The following is an 18,376-nucleotide window of genomic DNA, read 5'->3' on the forward strand; positions in this document are numbered from 1 at the left end:
TGCAATCTACTAATAAAAGTTTTAGGGACACCTGATTCTCATCATTTAGATGGGTTTGATACTTTTTTTTTAATTAGTAGATTGCAAAGTTCAGTACATATTCCGTACAATTGACCACTAAATGGTAACACCCGAATAAGTTTTTCAACTTGTTTAAGTCGGGGTCCACGTTAATCAATTCATGGTGGCCAAATACTTTAGTGTATCTGGTAAGTACATGTTTTTGGATGTATTCCCGGCGTCCTACACTAAACGTGTGACAAAGTACTCACCCCCAATGGTTTGAACTCCGCCCCGACCCACCGCCGCTTGATGTGTGGCGTGTTTGGGATTGTTGTGATGGGAGGAGACGGCCATCTTGGATGAGCGCTGGACGAAGGCGACCTGGAACAGTTGAGCTAACGTTAGCTTCCTCCGACTTGAGCGCCCGTAATCTCTCTCCCTCCTCCCCAGTACTATGTCCTTTGAACGTTACATTCCGTCGATAGTCTTTATTTGAGTGGATACGATGGGGGAAAGCAGGCGTTTAACTGGATAAATTGCGAGAGGTCGACGGCGGCGCGTCTCCTCTGTTGTGTATTTATGTGCTTTACATTTCTGGATAAAGGAGTGACTATGAATGGAGGATAAATGTTGCCAAAAGCTGACCGCAGCGGTTTCGTCCTCTTCTCTCTGCTCTTCGGCCTCACATTAGCGGACCCACCACGGCCAGGTAAATGCATTACGGGTTTTTATTACCACCTTTTGGCTCATGCAGAGAGGCCTCTACAAGCCGGGGGCTCGAGTGTTTTTTTTATCCGCTGCAGCGCATTTGCTGATCGGCGTTGTTGTGTCGCCTCTGAAGCTCCTAGAGCAGTGGTTCTCAACATTTTTTCACTGATGAACCCCCTGTGAACATTTTTTTTTAATTCAAGTACCCCCTAATCAGAGCAAAGCATTTTTGGTTGAAAAAAAGAGATAAAGAAGTAAAATACAGCACTATGTCATCAGTTTCTGATTTATTAAACTGTATAACTGTATAAAATATTGCTCATTTGTAGTGGTCTTTCTTGAACTATTTGGAAAAAAATGTATAAAAATAACTAAAACTTGTTGAAAAATAAACAAGTGATTCACATATAAAGATTTCTACACGTAGAAGTAATCATCAAATTAAAGTGCCCTCTTTGGGGATTATAATAGAGATCCATCTGGATTCATGAACTTAATTCTAAACATTTCTTCACAAAAAATAAATCTTTAACATCAATATTTATGGAACATGTCCACAAAAAATCTAGCTGTCAACAATGAATATTGCATTGTTGCATTTCTTTTCAGTTTTATGAACTTCCATCCATCCATTTTCTACCGCTTGTTCCCTTTTGGGGTCGCTGGCGCCTATCTCAGCTACAATCGGGCGGAAGGCGGTGTACACCCTGGACAAGTCGCCACCTCATCGCAGGGCCAAAGTTTTATGAACTTACATTCATATTTTGTTGAAGTATTATTTAATAATTATATTTATAAAGGATTTTTGAATTGTTGCTATTTTTAGAAATATTAAAAAAAAATCTCACGTACCCATTGGCATACCCTCAAGTACCCCCAGGGGTACACATACCCCCATTTGAGAACCACTGTCCTAGTAGATCTAAACCAGGGGTCGGCAACCCAAAATGTTGAAAGCGCAATATTGGACCAAAAATACAATACCAAATCTGTCTGGAGCCGCAAAAAATTAAAAGCCATATTACATACAGATAGTGTCATGAGATATACATTGAATTATGAGGACTTAAAGGAAACTAAATGAGCTCAAATATAGCTGCAAATGAGGCATAATGATGCAATATGTACATATAGCTAGCCTAAATAGCATGTTAGCATCGATTAGCTTGCAGTCATGCAGTGACCAAATATGTCTGATTAGCACACTCCACATAAGTCAATAACATCAACAAAACTCACCTTTGTGCATTCATGCACAACGTTATAAGTTTGGTGGACAAAATGAGACAGAAAATGAAGTGGCATAATTCACGTCTTAGAAAGTCGAAGAAAGTTATGCATGTAAACAAACTATGGTAAGTTCAAGGACCGCCAAAATTAGGACAAAACGGCGCTCGCCAAATACTCGAATCAGTGAAGCATGTTTAATATAAACAGTGTGCTTTATAGCAACTAGGGAGGTTTGTGTCATGTTTTTCCTCCTACAGAAACCAAATAAAAACAAAAAGTTTTTTTCCCCTCATTTCCATTTTTCATATATTTTTGAAAAAGCTCCAGAGAGCCACTAGGGCGGCGCTAAAGAACCGCATGCGGCTCCAGAGCTGCGGGTTGCCGACCTTTTATCTAAACAAACCTGTTTTTACGGTCAACTAACGTCTTTTCTTGGAATTTCAACCTGTGGCTTACTTTCAAACACAGATTTTTATTGATTTGAATAAGATGGAATGCTATTTCTTAAGTAATAATTATCATGTGAAGTGTGTTCTTTGGTTTTGTTTACCTTCTACTCATTCTGCAGCGTGTTTACCTAATTGAAATAGCATGTACAATAATTCTCCTGCATGAAAAAGTTTGCATCTAAGTTGACTCCCGGTTTAGTCTCAGTATTTAACCCACAAAATGTTATAATCCAGTGGTCCCCAACCACCGGTCCGACGACCGGCACTGGTCCGTGACGCATTTGCTACCGGGTTGCACAGAGACATTAAATAATTTATAACCGCCCGCTTTTTTCTCCTACTTAACTTACGCCAGTCCCACCAGACACACTAATAAGCTTTTTCATAAATGTATTATAGCACTCCTGATTGGAAGTTGCCATTTTGCTATATTTGTTTCGTCTCTGTGGGGACGGCGTGGCGCGGTTGGGAGAGTGGCTGTGCCAGCAACCCGAGGGGACCTGGTTTAATCCCTACCTACTACCAACCTCGTCACGTCCGTTGTGTCCTTGAGCAAGACACTTCACCCTTGCTCCTGATGGGTCGTGGTTAGGGCCTTGCATGGCATCTCCCGCCATAAGTGTGTAAATGGGTGAATGTGGAAATAGTGTCTAAGCGCTTTGAGTACATTGAAGGTAGAAAAGCGCTATTTAAGTATAACGCATTTATCATTTACTTTTTTACATGGGACAATGCACATTATCCCCTCCCAGGTTTTTCTTTGTCCCATTGGGTTGAGTTTTTCCTTGCCCTGATGTGGGATCTGAGCCGAGGATGTCGTTGTGGCTTGTGCAGCCCTTTGAGACACTCGTCATTTAGGGCTCTATAATTAAACATTGATTGATTGACATTAAAAAACTTAATAAATGTAAAGATGCCAAATCATAGCTAAAAGCTAGGTTCCATCTGCAGGTTGATGACCTAAGATCAGGGCAGATCAGGAACAAAGTGACCATAGTAGTTACAGTGCATTAGGCAGATGGAGAAGTGCTAAATTGTTGCATATAATAATTGTGCTGAATGAAGAAGATTACACATGTCTTTTGGCCTAGTAAGTAAAATTGCTCAAGTAGTGAGCAATAACAGATGTACTTAGGCATGGAAAATTGGACCAAAAGAAGCCAACAGTGTATATACGTCTGAAATATTGCACAAAATATGAATACATAAATTTGAGAATGGAAATAGAAATCCATAGAAATATATGGGAGCTAATAGCAAGTATTTTGATCTTTATTATATATCCATGCTCTTCTCCTTGGATGTGAAGTATCACCTATCACCCGTCAGATAGTGAGTAAAAAACAAAAGTCTATGGAGAGGTTTTTTTTGCAAAAGGAAAAGGCCAGAGGCTCCTACCAACTGAACGTTGGGGTGAGTTTTTTCATGTATTCATTTTTCATGCACTTATCTGCTATATTTATCTGCCACCTGTGGAATGCCGGTCCGTGAAAATAATGCCTACATTAAACCGGTCCCTGGAGCAGAAAAGGTTGGAAACCCCTGTAATACTTAAAGGCTACTGTATGTACATATAGACTTCCTGATCACAACATTAGGTAAATCTGCACAACCCAAGGAGACTTTGTTGTCTACTATGCAGCTTTGACACTATCAAAAGTATTTTTCTTAAATAGAATTTGTAGTTTTAATGGGCGTTTCTAATAATTGTCTTAGCTACATAAGAGGGGCACAATATAAAAAGCACCCATCAGTGTGATGCATTCAAGTTCTACGCTACAGCAAACTACAACCTCAATAAATGATAGAAAATCAATATTGTTATATTTTGCTTCATTCCAGTGTGCTCTACATTCAGTTCAAACACATCAAATCGGAACTTTTTTTTTTTTAGGCCGGCCTTGTGATATTTACAGTTGCGTGTAATCAGATTATGGTTGAACACATGCTGGTTTGTCCTCCAAAATGAGCTCAAGCAAAAGGTCCCGTTTACGTTCGGAGTGCTTTACACTGATTAGTGTTGTGAGTAATGTAAGAAAGGTAGTGTCAGTGTTCATATTTGTCCTGGTGTCTGAATGCTTACGCGTTTCATGAGTATAATGCCCTTTTGCTACTTGTTTCCATCACTACATGTCCATGCACTAAATTAGTCCAATAATCTCCAAATAAGCATCCTTTAATCCATTCCTAAAAGACTCTGCAATTTAACCTTCAACAAATAAGACTTGGAAACATTCTGGCCACAAACTCTTCTTTCTGCCATTTATTTACAACTGAATGGAATGTAAACGTGGGTTCTGACTATTTTGGGCTGGCAGTGGGCGATCCACAGCGATCGCTATGCCACACAATACCTCAACGCTAACAAGGGGGAAATTACACTTCAACGACTGTCTTTGGCACTGACCGTAGGATTGCTCGTTTGCATCACAACAGTTGTATTTCTCACTACGAGAGGAAAGATCCTTGCCCGGGCACACACCCTTGGTGTTGGAGTATAAATATTTGGAGTTTTGGCATCAGCTGTTAGACTAGGTCTGAGCTATCCAAGTCTAAGACTAAATCCGAGCAATCTAAGTCTATGAGCATGAACTGATGAAGCCTACTCGGATGCACTCATCTAAGACAAACCATACAGTCCAGCTCCGATCGATTGAATGCCCTGAGAATACAAAAACATGGATCAATGAGAACATCCGTAGACATCCTACAACCCATAGAAACACCTTATTTCAATCGTGTTCGGTTTTTGAAAAGTCACACACCTGGATTTTGCAATTGAAAACCAGCTTTGTCGAGTGGGTGTGTGCCGCCGTAGGGGACCCTTCATACACCAGTCTCAACGTGCGGTAGGTAACCCAGTAGCAGATACCATTCAATAAAAACCTAGGCAACAACTGTAATCTTAAGGAGAATGCTTCACAAAGTATTTAACACCAGCATAGCCATTAAGGACGTAGAATTTGTAATGTGTGCCAATATTACATTGATTGATTGTACATATTCCGTAAAATTGACCACTAAATGGTAACACCCGAATACGTTTTTCAACTTGTTTAAGTCGGGGTCCACGTTAATCAATTCATGGGAATGAATAGAAGTTCATTACCATGAACAGCGGACATCAAGTGCAACAGAGCTAGGCTGTTGACTTGTAAGGAGCCGCAGATGCCTCGTTTTGGTGTAAGTCATCGGTCAACCAGAAAACCAATACATTTTTACCACGCTAAACGGAAATAAGCGACTCATCAATGTAAGGGAGGCACATGGCCTATGACCAATAGTCGCATTAGATTGTGTGCATGGACTTTGGAACTTCACATGTAGGTGTAAAAATATTAAAAAAACGAAATACTGGAGAAATCAGACTAATTTAGTGCATGGAAACGTAGTGACTGATCCTGTGCCTGTTGGGCCCTTGCTATGTGCTATGGACTAAACTCGATTTGTTGTACTCTACCCAAGGTGAGGTTTAATCTATGACATGTTCAATGTAGGCCTGAGCCAATAACAAATTGTGCTTGACGATACATTGACCTACAAATGATTGCAGATTAACGATATCATTGCCATTGCCAAATTAACCATTGATGTATTGATAATACAAAATATAAATGCAATAAAATAGTATTTCTCATGTATTTTAAAAGTGTAATTACAATGAAAATGTTAAAATCTCCAAGTTAAATAAGACAATCAAATAATAGTAAAATATACTTTGTTAACAAAATGCTCTTGAATAAAAATGGTAAAGAAAAGCAAAAACGTATCTTAAGGAGAGCATTGTGGGGCACTCAAATATACACAACAATAACAATAAATGAAGTAATGACAATGTTGCTCTTCACAATTAAACATGTTGGAACGAGTTGAACATTACTTAACTGACAATTAAGTTAGGACCTTCTTAAAGTAAAGTGCAAAATAACAATATAAACACAACAGTTGACAAAGCTGTTTTAACAGGTCATATGCAAAACCAAATTAAGTTTGGCAGATTCCGAGTGAGGACCACTGACTTGACATGACAACACTTTTAAAAATGTTAGTTTTATAACAGTATTAAATGGCAGCATGAATTGATTAACGTGGACCCCGACTTAAACAAGTTTAAAAACGTATTCGGGTGTTACCATTTAGTGGTAAATTTTACGGAATATGTACTGTACTGTGCAATCTACTAATAAAAGTTTCAATCAATCATGTCTTTGGCCATGTATTTAAACACACTTTCTGTGAGCGCACACTATTTTGTTGACACTGAAATGGCTTGTTCACCAAACGCGAAGTAAATGTGAACTGTCGGGTGTTTGTGTTTCAAGTGGGCATGCAGTTTTGTTGCAGTCGCGCACGTTCGTCAAACTGGCTTCTCGGTGTTGATAGGCTCATCTCGGTCCAAAGGTTTGAACTGAACTATTGCCACATTGGTGCGGTGGGATTATGAATTTTGCCATCATTTAGTCCATGTTAGCTGCTACATGTTGACTAAACTAGTCGCCCCAGCGGCCCCACGTCGGTGCACACAGAGTCAAAGGCACTTAATCATTACCATATGTACAAAGGTGCGTAGCTGTTAACAGCAATGAAAAGCGTTAATGCTCTCAAAGCATGCAGATGGCGATTTATCAAAGCTGAAAAACTTACCTACTTTAATTTTCATTTATCGTCGGATAATGGACTCATCAAATGTTTGGCATCAAATGTATTTTTTTAGTCAAATTAGTTTAAAAACAATTTATGACTCTATTTTGCAAACTTTAAGTGCATCATAAGGACCTGTTTTAATGTAGATGCCTTAATTACTACTATGATTGGGCTGGGCATTGCTCTGGTGTATTGTCAAATTCGTAAGGCGATGGCAGCCACTCAAGGAGCCCAAAGGCTGTTCGTCGCAATGGTTGGTTTGGGCAGGGCCGTGGGAACACAGACTGTGGCGATTTCTGAACTGAATAGCAAGATGGATCACATCATGGAGAAGCTTGCTGAAAAGGAGAATTTAATTTAATTTGATAGCGCCCAGCATGGACGAATAGAACAGACAAGTCAATGTTTTGGTCTGCTCGTGGAAAACAAACATCATAATCTACGTTTTGGCTCCCTCGAACGGCCTTGACGCTGTGGAAACAGGACCGGGCTGTTCTGAAAACACCCCCGAGGACACTCAATGATAGACGCTTTTGACCTCCCTCCCTTCTCAACGACACCTGGACTCGAATTTTTGCAGATCGGCCTCAGTCTAAAAAACATGACATCATCACACCAAAGACAATTGGGCATAGACACACACACCGCCCACCCTACGCCTTCACCACCGCTTTTTACCCTCGGGGTGATGGTCGAATGGCACCGCTTCAAAGCAGCAGTCGCCTTCCAGGGCCCAAACTCCCCGCCCCTCTGTTACGAGTTTGTCGTGATTGAATGTAACGTGTTTATGTGTGTGTTGCACATAGGTTTTTTCCCACTCCAGACTGGGCCCCCTTAGGAGTCCCGTCTAGATTGTATTTTTTACTCATCTTCTTCCCCAGCATTTTACCTTTTCCCATCTTGTGGCGACCCATTAGCGTTATTGTTGCAATGACAATAAAGACCTACCTACCTACCTACCTACGCAATGACATTTTAGCCAATTGTATGCTTTTGACTTTGTGCCTATTTTACAGTATAAGATTTACAAGTTTTGACTTGTTGTGTCCTGTGCCTGTCTCGGCTTCTTCCCATGATACAACACATGCAGATCAGATGAACTGTGGTTTGCAAATAAAGAAAATAATTAAAAAGACCTATGATGGCTGTTTTCCGCAAACCTCAGACCGTTAGTCATGTGGTGCCGTCTTGGTTTGTTGCGGAGGTAGAAGTGCACGTTAAGCAAAGAAAGATGAAGCGAGACAGTGCCAGAGGACAGAGATATAGCCATGTAAGACTTTACAGAGATCATTTAGAGAGCTAAGACACAACCCCCCCTCTGCAGATTACAGCATTAGCTCCACTTAAGTCTTTGGTAGGAAGTTTCCTTGCTAATGGGGTTTCTTGGTGTTCCCGAGCCCAGGGTTTTTTCCCCACAATAACAGAAGTACGGTTCAATTCAACACAATTCAGATTTGGAATAACATACCTAAAGTGAGTTGCCTTTCCCTTGGATGGCGGTTGCTACGTTGTTAGCTCGGCGTCATAGCAGTGCAACCTGTAAAGAAGAGGAATAACATTGGAGGACATCAAAATGGTTTTGAGAGGAAGACAATTGAGAAAAAGCATGCTTTGTTTGTCCGGTGCTCAGAAAAGTTATGTGATGATATAGCAAAAGTTTAAACATTAATCCTTCGATGACCACATTCAGTACAATAACCCACTGAAGTGAAGTTGCTGATGCTGTAAAAAAATTAAAAAATAAATTAAAAGCACGCTCAAGTAGTGCTATCGTCACTCCTTGGTTTTATTTTCCTGTCCGTTATGTAAGAGATGCAGAGTCTCACTTCTCCTATCCTGTGGCATCCAGTGTTCACTCATCTGTACACTTAAGGCCACAAAATCCAAGGCTTGTAGAGAAAAATAACCTCTCTGTGAGATTAATGTAGCTCGGGGCGCCATTTTTTTTAGCTTGTTGCCAAAACGTGGAAAGAGGTCTTGTTCTATAGGTCGCTCCTAAATAAGTGCATCCGATAAATTAACAAATTCAAATGTGCTAAAGATAATGGAAGCACCTTCATTTACAGGGTTGTTATGCAGTAAATGCAGGTGGCTTTAACAAGATGAATTTAACATATTTAAAAAGCTTGATGGTCCTCTACGTTCTCCATTACAATGTGACTCATACTGAGTCAAAGTAATGGACTCAGTCCCCCGGCAGACTGACGGCGCGTTGGTAATGCGCCTCAATCCACTTAGCGTTAGCTGAGATGCGGTGGCGCTCGTGCTCTCTTACCACACCCCGTGAGCGCCTTTTGGCACCACCAAGGTGTTCTTCCATATTACTGCTCCCAAATTTGTGGTGGTGATTTGTGTGTGTGTGTGTGTCATGCTTCCAAACAGGAAACTAAGAATGTAACAGGACCAGATGATGCGTTGGTGTGTGTCATACAAAGTGAGAGCTTCGGGAATCATGACCGGGTTTCTTCGGCGAGCAAGTTTGGCGCCTTGGATGTGGAATGGAATGGAAATGATTTATTGTCAATTCTTTACATGCACAAGACACATAAAAACTGAAAATAACATTTTCGGCACAGTCCCACTAACAGCAGACATACGTTACAGGGAGACAAGTCGGGACCCCCAACGGATCAGCCATTTTTACGGCGCTCCTTAAAAAGGTGGGAAAAAAGCAAAGAGTAAAAACATATCAGTCAAGGGCTGGACCCTCGGCAGGGGGTCCAGGCTGCGTCCAAGGGAAAAAAACTCATTTGCATTGCACACATAAACACATTACATTTAATCACGACAACTCGCACAGGAGGGGGTGGGGGTGTTGGAGCCCTGGAAGGCCCCGAGGGGAAAAACAAGCGGTGGTGAAGGCGTGGGGTGAGGTGGGGTGGGGGAGGTGTGTGCGTGTATGCCCAATTGTCTTGGGTTTGATGGTGTAATGTTTTTGTAGACCGAGGCCGATCTGAAAAAGTTCGACTCCAGGTGTCGTTGAGAAGGGAGGGAGGTCAAAATCGTCCATCATTGAGGTGTCCTCGGGGGTGTTTTTCAGAACAGTCTGGTCCTGTCCAGGCCATTTGAGGGAGTCAAATCGTAGATCAGGATGTTTGTTTTTCGCGAACAGACAAAACAATGGCTTGTCTGTTCTTAGTCCATGCCTGCTCTCTCAAATTCAATTCAATCTTCCTTTTCAGCAAACTTCTCCATGATGTAATCCATCTTGCGATTTAGTTCAGAAATCGCCACAGTCTGTGTTCCCACAGCCCTGCCCAAACCTTCCATTGTGACGAACAGCCTTTGGGCTCCTTGAGTGGCTGCCATCGTCTTACGAATTTTACGATACGCCAGAGCAATGCCCAACCCAATCAGCAGGTGCCACGCGATCACGGTTCTACATAGGTAGATGTCTTCTACGTCCTCGATGGAAAGGACTAAGAGGCAAATGATTCTCCATTCATCCCAGGAGTCTCTCACGTACCCCGCAGCAATTGGTGCATCAGGGCAGACAGGCTCCCCCAAACCTCTTTTCCTCGTCGAAAAGACTTTGTCAACTGCATCGAGAGTCCAGCTGATCATATACATGTCTGATGTTTAGATTTGAGGACAGCGCAAAAACAGAGGCTTTAAAAAAGTTCAGACAAGACAATAACTAAGAGAGCAAGCTGGGAAAGGGGGGAGCGGAGAAAAATGCGACCGCCCTCACCAGAGGCAAGACAGAAAGACTCACAATATGAACTAGCCAAGGACAGGAAGCACAGCATTACTGTGCAGCATTGTTTTGAAAAACAATGGTGGTCCATTAAATATTCATCACATTTGATACATTCAACAATAAAAGATATATAACCTGTAACATGTGTATAAAAAATATGTTGAAAAAATTGATCAATTATGTACATATACACAGTATAGATGTCAGGTGATTTGGGAAAACAATATATACAAAAAATGTACATTACTACGCACATGTTGACTCCAAGAGTGTGGAAAACAGAATGAGAATATATATCTACACTATGACCACATATAAACCTGTTTCATGCTTCGGAAAGTTGCTGGGGATCAATTTTGGTTCAGATCAGGTAGAGGTCGAGTTGAGCTGCGCCATGATTTTATGGCAGTTTTAAAATTTAGTCGGAAAGATTGAATTTTAAGGTCTGTTGGTAGTGCATTCCACTGTGTGGTGGCAAAATAGTAGAATGCAGTTTTTTCCCCAGGAGAGTCCTGAATTTGGTGGGGACGAGGTCTGAGGAACTCCCTCTCGGGTAATACCTGTGAGCTTCACTTACTCTGGTGAAATAGTTCGACGGGTACTTGGGGACAGTTTCTCTGAGTATTTTGAATACCATGGACATTGCAATTCGCTGTTCTCTTTCCTCAACTCTAAGCCATCTCTATTTGGAAAAGTGGGCTTGAGTTAGGTGAGTCCTGTATGGAGAGGTTGAGCAGGAGTCTCACCAGCTTGTTTTGGGAAGTTTGCAGTTTTTTTTTCATTAGCTTAGGGATACTAGTGAACCATGAGGTGCAGGCGTAGTCAAAATGACAGTGTATGAGGGCACCGGCAAGGGTAGAAGTGTATCCCTATTGATAAATCACGTGCAGAATTGAAACTATTGTAAATACGAAGTACGTTTATATGGTTGCCGACTTTGCCATGGACCAAGAGAGAGTGCAAACCCAGGTGGAAAAACAGTTGCTCGTGTGGATAGATGAAAAGCATCTAGCAGAGGATAGCATTTCTGAGACCATCATTTGCGCAAAGGCTCACCATTTATTTTGCGACTTAATGTTTAGAAGTGAGTAATTTGGAACCATCGTGGAAGAACAATTTAAGGTGTGTGGTTCAAAAAGTTTAGAAAGAGAACCGGCTGGGACACGACATGGTAGCAACATGGTTGTTAACGTTTTGGAGAACACCAAAGGCAAAGGGACCTTTTTAAGAGTCAGTAAATATTAAATTCATCATAGATCCCCTTTAAAGACAAACCTGTGTTATTAGTTATTAATATCAACTATTAAAATATATTTTTCCTGTTACATGATGTTTTTCTCTATGTTTCAATTGTTGCTGCTTATTCTATTACTACAATGTAACACAGGCTGCATTTTGTAAACATCACTGGATCATTTACATATATTACTCTGCCCTCCCTGATGTTGGACCTTAGTTTGGCAGATCGGTAAACAGTCCTGTTAGAGCAGGGGTGCCCACACTTTTTCTGCAGGTGAGCTACTTTTCAATTGACCAACTCGAGGGGATCTACCTCATTTATATATATCATTTATATTTATTTATTTATGAAAGAGACATTTTTGTAAACAAGTTAAATGTGTTTAATGATAATACAAGCATGTGTAACACATATAGATGTCTTTCTTTCACGAAGACAAGAATATAAGTTGGTGTATTACCTGATTCTGATGACTTGCATTGATTGGAATCAGACAGTAATGATGATAACGCCCACATTTTCAAATGGAGGAGAAAAAAAGTTGTCCTTTCTATACGATACCACATGAAAGTGGTTGGTTTTTGGCATCTAATTCATCCAGCTTCCATACACTTTACAAGAAAAACATTGGCGGCAAATTCCGTAGCTTGCTTGATTGACATTCACGGCACCCGAGGGTCTTGTGAGATGACGCTGGCTGCTGCCAGTTCATTATTATGAAAAAATGACAGAGAGGAAGGCGAGAAACACTTTTTATTTCAACAGACTTTCGCGCCGTCCCTTCCGTCAAAACTCTAAAGGCCGACTGCACATTTCCTATCTTCACAATAAAAGCCCTGCTTCATGCTGCCTGCGCTAACAAAATAAGAGTCTCGGAAAGCTGGCGTGCACATCTTTCTGAGGGATCGCTTGTGCACGCCAGTTTTCCGAGACTCTGTATTTAGTTAGCGCAGGCAGCATGAAGCAGGGCTTTTATTGTGAAGATAGGAAATGTGCAGTCGGCCTTTAGAGTTTTGACGGAAGGTATGGCGCGAGAGTCTGTTGAAATAAAAAGTGTTTCTCGCCTTCCTCTCGGTCATATTTTAATAATAATGATCTTGCAGCAGCCAGCGTCATCTCACAAGACCCTCCGGTACCGTGAATGTCATTTAAGTGACGTCTTGGTGGAGATTGATGATCACTCATTTTTAGGTCTATTTTTTTTAAAAGCCTGGCTGGAGATCGACTGACACACACCCCGCGGTCGACTGGTAGCTCGCGATCGACGTAATGGGCACCCCTGTGTTAGAGGATGTTGTATATTGATTGTCTCCACAAAGAAATTACCTTAAAACTAAGAACACAAAGGTAGGTATATTAATATACACATTAGAGATCGACCGATATGTTTTCTGCAGGGCCTATACCGATTATTAGTAGTCAAGAAGGCCTATATTCATTTGCAGTAAAATTGAGCTAAGAATGGTATATGTCAATAGAGAGCTGAACAAGCCTGTAAGTTGATTTTTTAAAACATGATATTTTGGTAAACTTCGGACCTTTAGCAATATATTGTTTATTGTTGTGGTTAATTTAGCGCCAAACAACATCAGGGGGTTTCACAGTGTTTATCATGTGTGTCTAAGAGGAGCATCAACATTTGGATTTCAAAATACAGGAAATCTCCTCCAAAAATTGGTAAAAATCTGCGATTTTTCTACATCACTCAATAACTAATCAATTTTATAGCAGTTCATGGATTTAATACACGTTTTCTTTGTGAGGAAGCCTGAAATATTGCATGGAAGGTTAAATTGTATTTTGAAACATGTATTCAGACACATCACATATTTTACATATTTTCATTTTCTTTACCTGTCTGTAAGGGAGTAGGAAGACGCAAGGTTGATTTAATCCTACACTTTTTCCATTTCATAGCAATTACCAACACACATGTTCACTTCCCTGTTTTTAATTTGCAACACAATGTACATCAATGATTTCTAAATGTTATGATTGATATGAAATATGATTTTTAAATATGGTAAACATTTGAATAAATCTAATTCTGGGATCCGTCAGGTAGCCTAACCCAGAAATTAGCTGTTGCCTGCTCTCCTTTGCACATTTTAGAAGTCTCATATTTGTCAATTTACTCAAAGTGTGAATTTTTCGCATGGATGTTTTTTGTGTCCATCTGTCTTTGTCGATTGATAAAATCACGGAACATAAAAAGTTAAAACACCACTGTTAGTCACACCCACACTATGCGTGGTGAAATTACCCTTTGCATTTGACCCATGCCCTTGTTTCACCCCCTGGGAGAATCATTTTGGATTTAACCCCCAATTCCAACCCTTATTGCTGAGTGCCAAGCATGGAGGCAAAGGGTCCCATTTTTATAGTCTTTGGTATGATACGGCCGGGGTTTGAACTCACAACCTATTGATCTCAGGGCAGACACTCTAACCACAAGGCCACTGAGCAGATTTTCTCATCGTGCTCCGTTTCATGAGCCCATGTACGCTGATAGTGTTTTGGAAGCAGGCTTGTCGTGGGATCGCTGCGGTAGCGAAAACACACAAAGTGGGTGGAAGAAGGAAAGGACAAAAACTTAAAATTCCGGCAAAAATTGAAGTTTTGACAAGTTCCTGTAAGAGGGCAACTGCACACTAAAGAGAGGGTGTGTGTGTGTTCACAATGTCTTTATTTTAACATTACTAAATACTCGGCACGGTGGAGAAGGGGTTAGTGCGTCTGCCTCACAATACGAAGGTCCTGAGTAGTCCTGGGTTCAATACCGGGCTTGGGATTTTTTTCTGTAAGGAGTTTGCATGTCCTCCCCGTGACTGCGTGGGTTCCCTCCGGGTACTCCGGCTTCCTCCCACCTCCAAAAACATGCACCTGGGGATAGGTTGATTGGCAACACTAAATTGGCCCTAATGTGTGAATGTGAGTGTGAATGTTGTCTGTCTATCTGTGTTGGCCCTGCGATGAGGTGGCGGCTTGTCCAGGGTGTAATCCGCCTTCCGCCCGATTGTAGCTGAGATAGGCACCTGCGCCCAAAGGGAATAAGTGGTAGGAAATGGATGGATGGATAAATACTAGTATCATTTCTGTACATAATGTATTTGCTATTGTATTTGTATGGAAATGTATGTAAAAAAAAAAAGTGTTTGATACCGATAAAATGTCAAAAATCGGCACCAATAATCAGTCGATCTCTGATTCCAATGACGTGCCATGTGTTCTGTTCTGCTGCTTTGCATTTCCTCTGTGATTCATGTTGGGAACAGCTGATCTCCAAGTCCAGTGCGGCATTTCCAACCTCTTCTGCAGCTCAACGTGCGTTTTTTTGTCCTTTCAGAGCAACGCTGCAGTCCCGGGCAGTTTGCCTGCCGCAGCGGGAAGATGCAGTGTATCCCCATGTCGTGGCAGTGTGACGGCTGGACGGCGTGCGAGGACCAGAGCGACGAGATGGACTGCCCCCGTGAGTACTTCCGCTTCTCCCAACATGGGGTGTCTGGTAGCTGCTACGTATCAGATGGCAGCTGGAGGCGCGGCTTAAATGGCCGCACGTGTCTCTGTTTGTTTGTTTGTTGATCTCTTTGACATGGAGTGATGAATCAGTGCAAAACCTTTGACTGAAATCCTATTGTTTCCCCCCTGTGTAATCCAGAGAGTCCTGATCCCCAGATATCTGTCCACATAATGGGCATTATTGACAGGATTGAGAGCAGCATGTGACCTTTGTACAGCAATAGTTGTGCATGCTAACAGTGCACGGCGACATACACACGATCAGCGCGGGCTGTTCAATCTCCAGCCAGTCGGAAGCGGATCTGCTGACTGTACTGGATGTTTTTTTTCCCCCCATATCTTGCATATTTACGTGTGCCAGTCATGCCTTCATCTGGGCAAACAAGACCAAAAGTCAGCCAAAGGTCACCCTTGACGCAGGGACAAGCTCTTGCTCGTCTGTTTTCATGAGTCATGACATTGTGCTCTCATCGATTGTAGTTCCACATGCCAAAGTCCCCTTAAACCAGACCTGGGCACATTAAGAGTTATTATTCAGTAAAAGTCTTTCGATCTGGCCCGTTGGACATTCCCAAATATTTTTTTTAGATCTTTAAGATGGAAAGTTTAGCTGCCATTATGATGCCCGGTGATGTTTTCCAATGACCGTCAGTCTTGAACTATACAAAATATTTCAATGGTTGGAATCTGCGCTTTTGACTAATAAACTAAAAAACTTTGTCCCACAAGCCATTAGACTGTACAACTCGTCTCTGGTATTCTGTTTATATTTACATCTAACACAATGTCCCAACTCATATGGAAACGGGGTTTGTATATAATATATATATATATATATATATATATATATATATATATATAAACTTAGATATTGGGTTCCACTATGTAAAGCGCTTTGAGTCCGTAGAGAAAAGCGCTATATAAAATATATATATATATATATATATATTTTATATAGCGCTTTTCTATATATATATATATATATATATATATATATATATATATATATATATATATATATATATATATTTTATATAGCGCTTTTCTCTACGGACTCAAAGCGCTTTACATAGTGGAACCCAATATCTAAGTTACATTTAAACCAGTGTGGGTGGCATTTGGAGCAGGTGGGTAAAGTGTCTTGCCCAAGGACACGACGGCAGTGACTAGGTACCTCGGGGTTTGGGTGGACAATAAGCTGGACTGGACTGTTAACACGGACCACCAGTACAAGAAAGGACAGAGCAGGCTGTACTTCCTCAGGAGACTGCACTCCTTCAACATTTGTAGAAAACTCCTGTGGATGTACTACCAGTCTGTGGTTGCCAGTGTGGTAGTGTGCTGGGGGGGCAGTACATCTAAGAAGGACAGCTCCAGACTTGAGAAACTGATCAGGCGGGCCGGTTCTACAATGGGAATGAAACTGGACTCACTGGTGACGGTGGCAGAGAAGAGGACTGTTGACAAACTAGTGAGCATCCTGGATGATGCCAGTCACCCTCTGCATAGCGTTATCAGTAGCCAGAGAAGCCTGTTCAGTACTAGACTGCTTCATCCCAAGTGCAGGACTAATAGACTCAAGAACTCCTTTGTCCCACACGCCATTAGACTGTACAACTACTCTCTAGGATGGGGGGCGGGGGGTATTAGGATGACAGGGGATGCAAAACATTAACAGTGCGATACGTTTTCATAACATGGTCACTACTGCCTACTTTGTCTTGTTATGTTCTTATTTTACTGTTATACTGTTATTCCCATTGTTTTTATTCTTTTTGTAATATTTCTGTATTTTGTTTCCTTTTAAACCCCCATTATTTACTTTTTACTAGTTTTTTTTTTTAAATTGATTTCAACTCTGTACACTGCTGCTGGAATTTTAATTTTCCTGAAGGAACTCTCCTGAAGGAATCAATAAAGTACTATCTATCCATTTATCTATCTAGGAGGGCGGAAGCGGGAATCGAACCTGGAACCCTCAAGTTGCTGGCACAACCACTCTACCAACCGAGCTATGCCGGTTGGTAGAGCAAAAAAAAATATCCACCAAAAATAGTTATATTTTTTTCAATATTCATATTTATTTGTTGTCAACACCTGATTCAATAGCAATACAACTTTTTCTGTAATGTAATTTTTTTTTTTCAAAACAAAATTTTACTGCCAGTCTTACTAATACAGAGTGAAAAAATAGATGGAAAAAAGTTTCATACAATTGGTCCTAAAACTGACCAATTAATGGAGATTTAAAACGATTAATTAAGCCGAATGTAGACGTTTGGTCCCGGAAGGTGCATAACAGACTTTGCATTGTATTCATACATAAACAAAGATACATTTGTGCTTTTTGTGATATTTTTCAGCAATAAAGGAAGAACGGTTTCGTTTCGGCCAAGGTTATGACCAGGATGACGACGTCATGGGCGTGGCTCAGCCCGTGCGCTTCAACAGTACGTTTCCTTTTCCCGCGCATTCTTATCATTGTGGTCACTTGAATTCCAGAAGTGTACAATCCGCACGTCTTTCTGCTTCCACCAGAGAAATGCCCCAGCGGGTGGCACCACTACGAGAAGACGGCGAGCTGCTATAAAGTGTACCAGCGCAGCGAGGACTACTGGCAGGCCGTGGACACGTGTCAGAAAGTCAACGGCTCGCTGGCCACCTTTGTCACCGACGAGGAGCTGCAGTTCATCCTGAAGATCGAGGTGGACTTTGAAGACCAAGAGTGCGAGCGCAGAGACCAGTGCAAGTGAGTTCCTTACAGTATAGTCTTTTAGTTGGACTCTGCAAGGGGACTTCTAGTGGCCACTCTACCACAAACATTTTGACACTACAACTAGGGCTGATATATCGTGGGTTTGTCTCTGTGCGATATCGAAAATG

The 18,376-nt window shown here is 41.3% G+C and overlaps 1 protein-coding gene and 1 long non-coding RNA gene across 2 annotated transcripts in view; one reads left to right on the forward strand and one right to left on the reverse strand.

Moving 5' to 3' along the window:
* Positions 1-315: 315 nt before the first annotated feature.
* The window catches only part of dgcr2 (DiGeorge syndrome critical region gene 2), a 34,935-nt gene continuing 16,874 nt past the window's right edge, over positions 316-18,376 (forward strand). The window contains exons 1-4 of the mRNA XM_061875780.1: positions 316-712; positions 15,321-15,443; positions 17,857-17,943; positions 18,032-18,242. Of these exons, the coding sequence (XP_061731764.1) occupies positions 631-712; positions 15,321-15,443; positions 17,857-17,943; positions 18,032-18,242 (503 nt within the window). The 5' untranslated portion in view covers positions 316-630. The remainder of the gene's footprint in view (positions 713-15,320; positions 15,444-17,856; positions 17,944-18,031; positions 18,243-18,376) is intronic.
* The window catches only part of LOC133535823 (uncharacterized), a 46,858-nt gene continuing 37,000 nt past the window's right edge, over positions 8,519-18,376 (reverse strand). Inside the window, exon 4 of the long non-coding RNA XR_009802333.1 lies at positions 8,519-8,571. This is a non-coding gene — a long non-coding RNA (uncharacterized LOC133535823). The remainder of the gene's footprint in view (positions 8,572-18,376) is intronic.

This window comes from Nerophis ophidion, linkage group LG17 (genome assembly GCF_033978795.1).
Source record: "Nerophis ophidion isolate RoL-2023_Sa linkage group LG17, RoL_Noph_v1.0, whole genome shotgun sequence".
Classification (NCBI taxonomy): domain Eukaryota; kingdom Metazoa; phylum Chordata; class Actinopteri; order Syngnathiformes; family Syngnathidae; genus Nerophis; species Nerophis ophidion.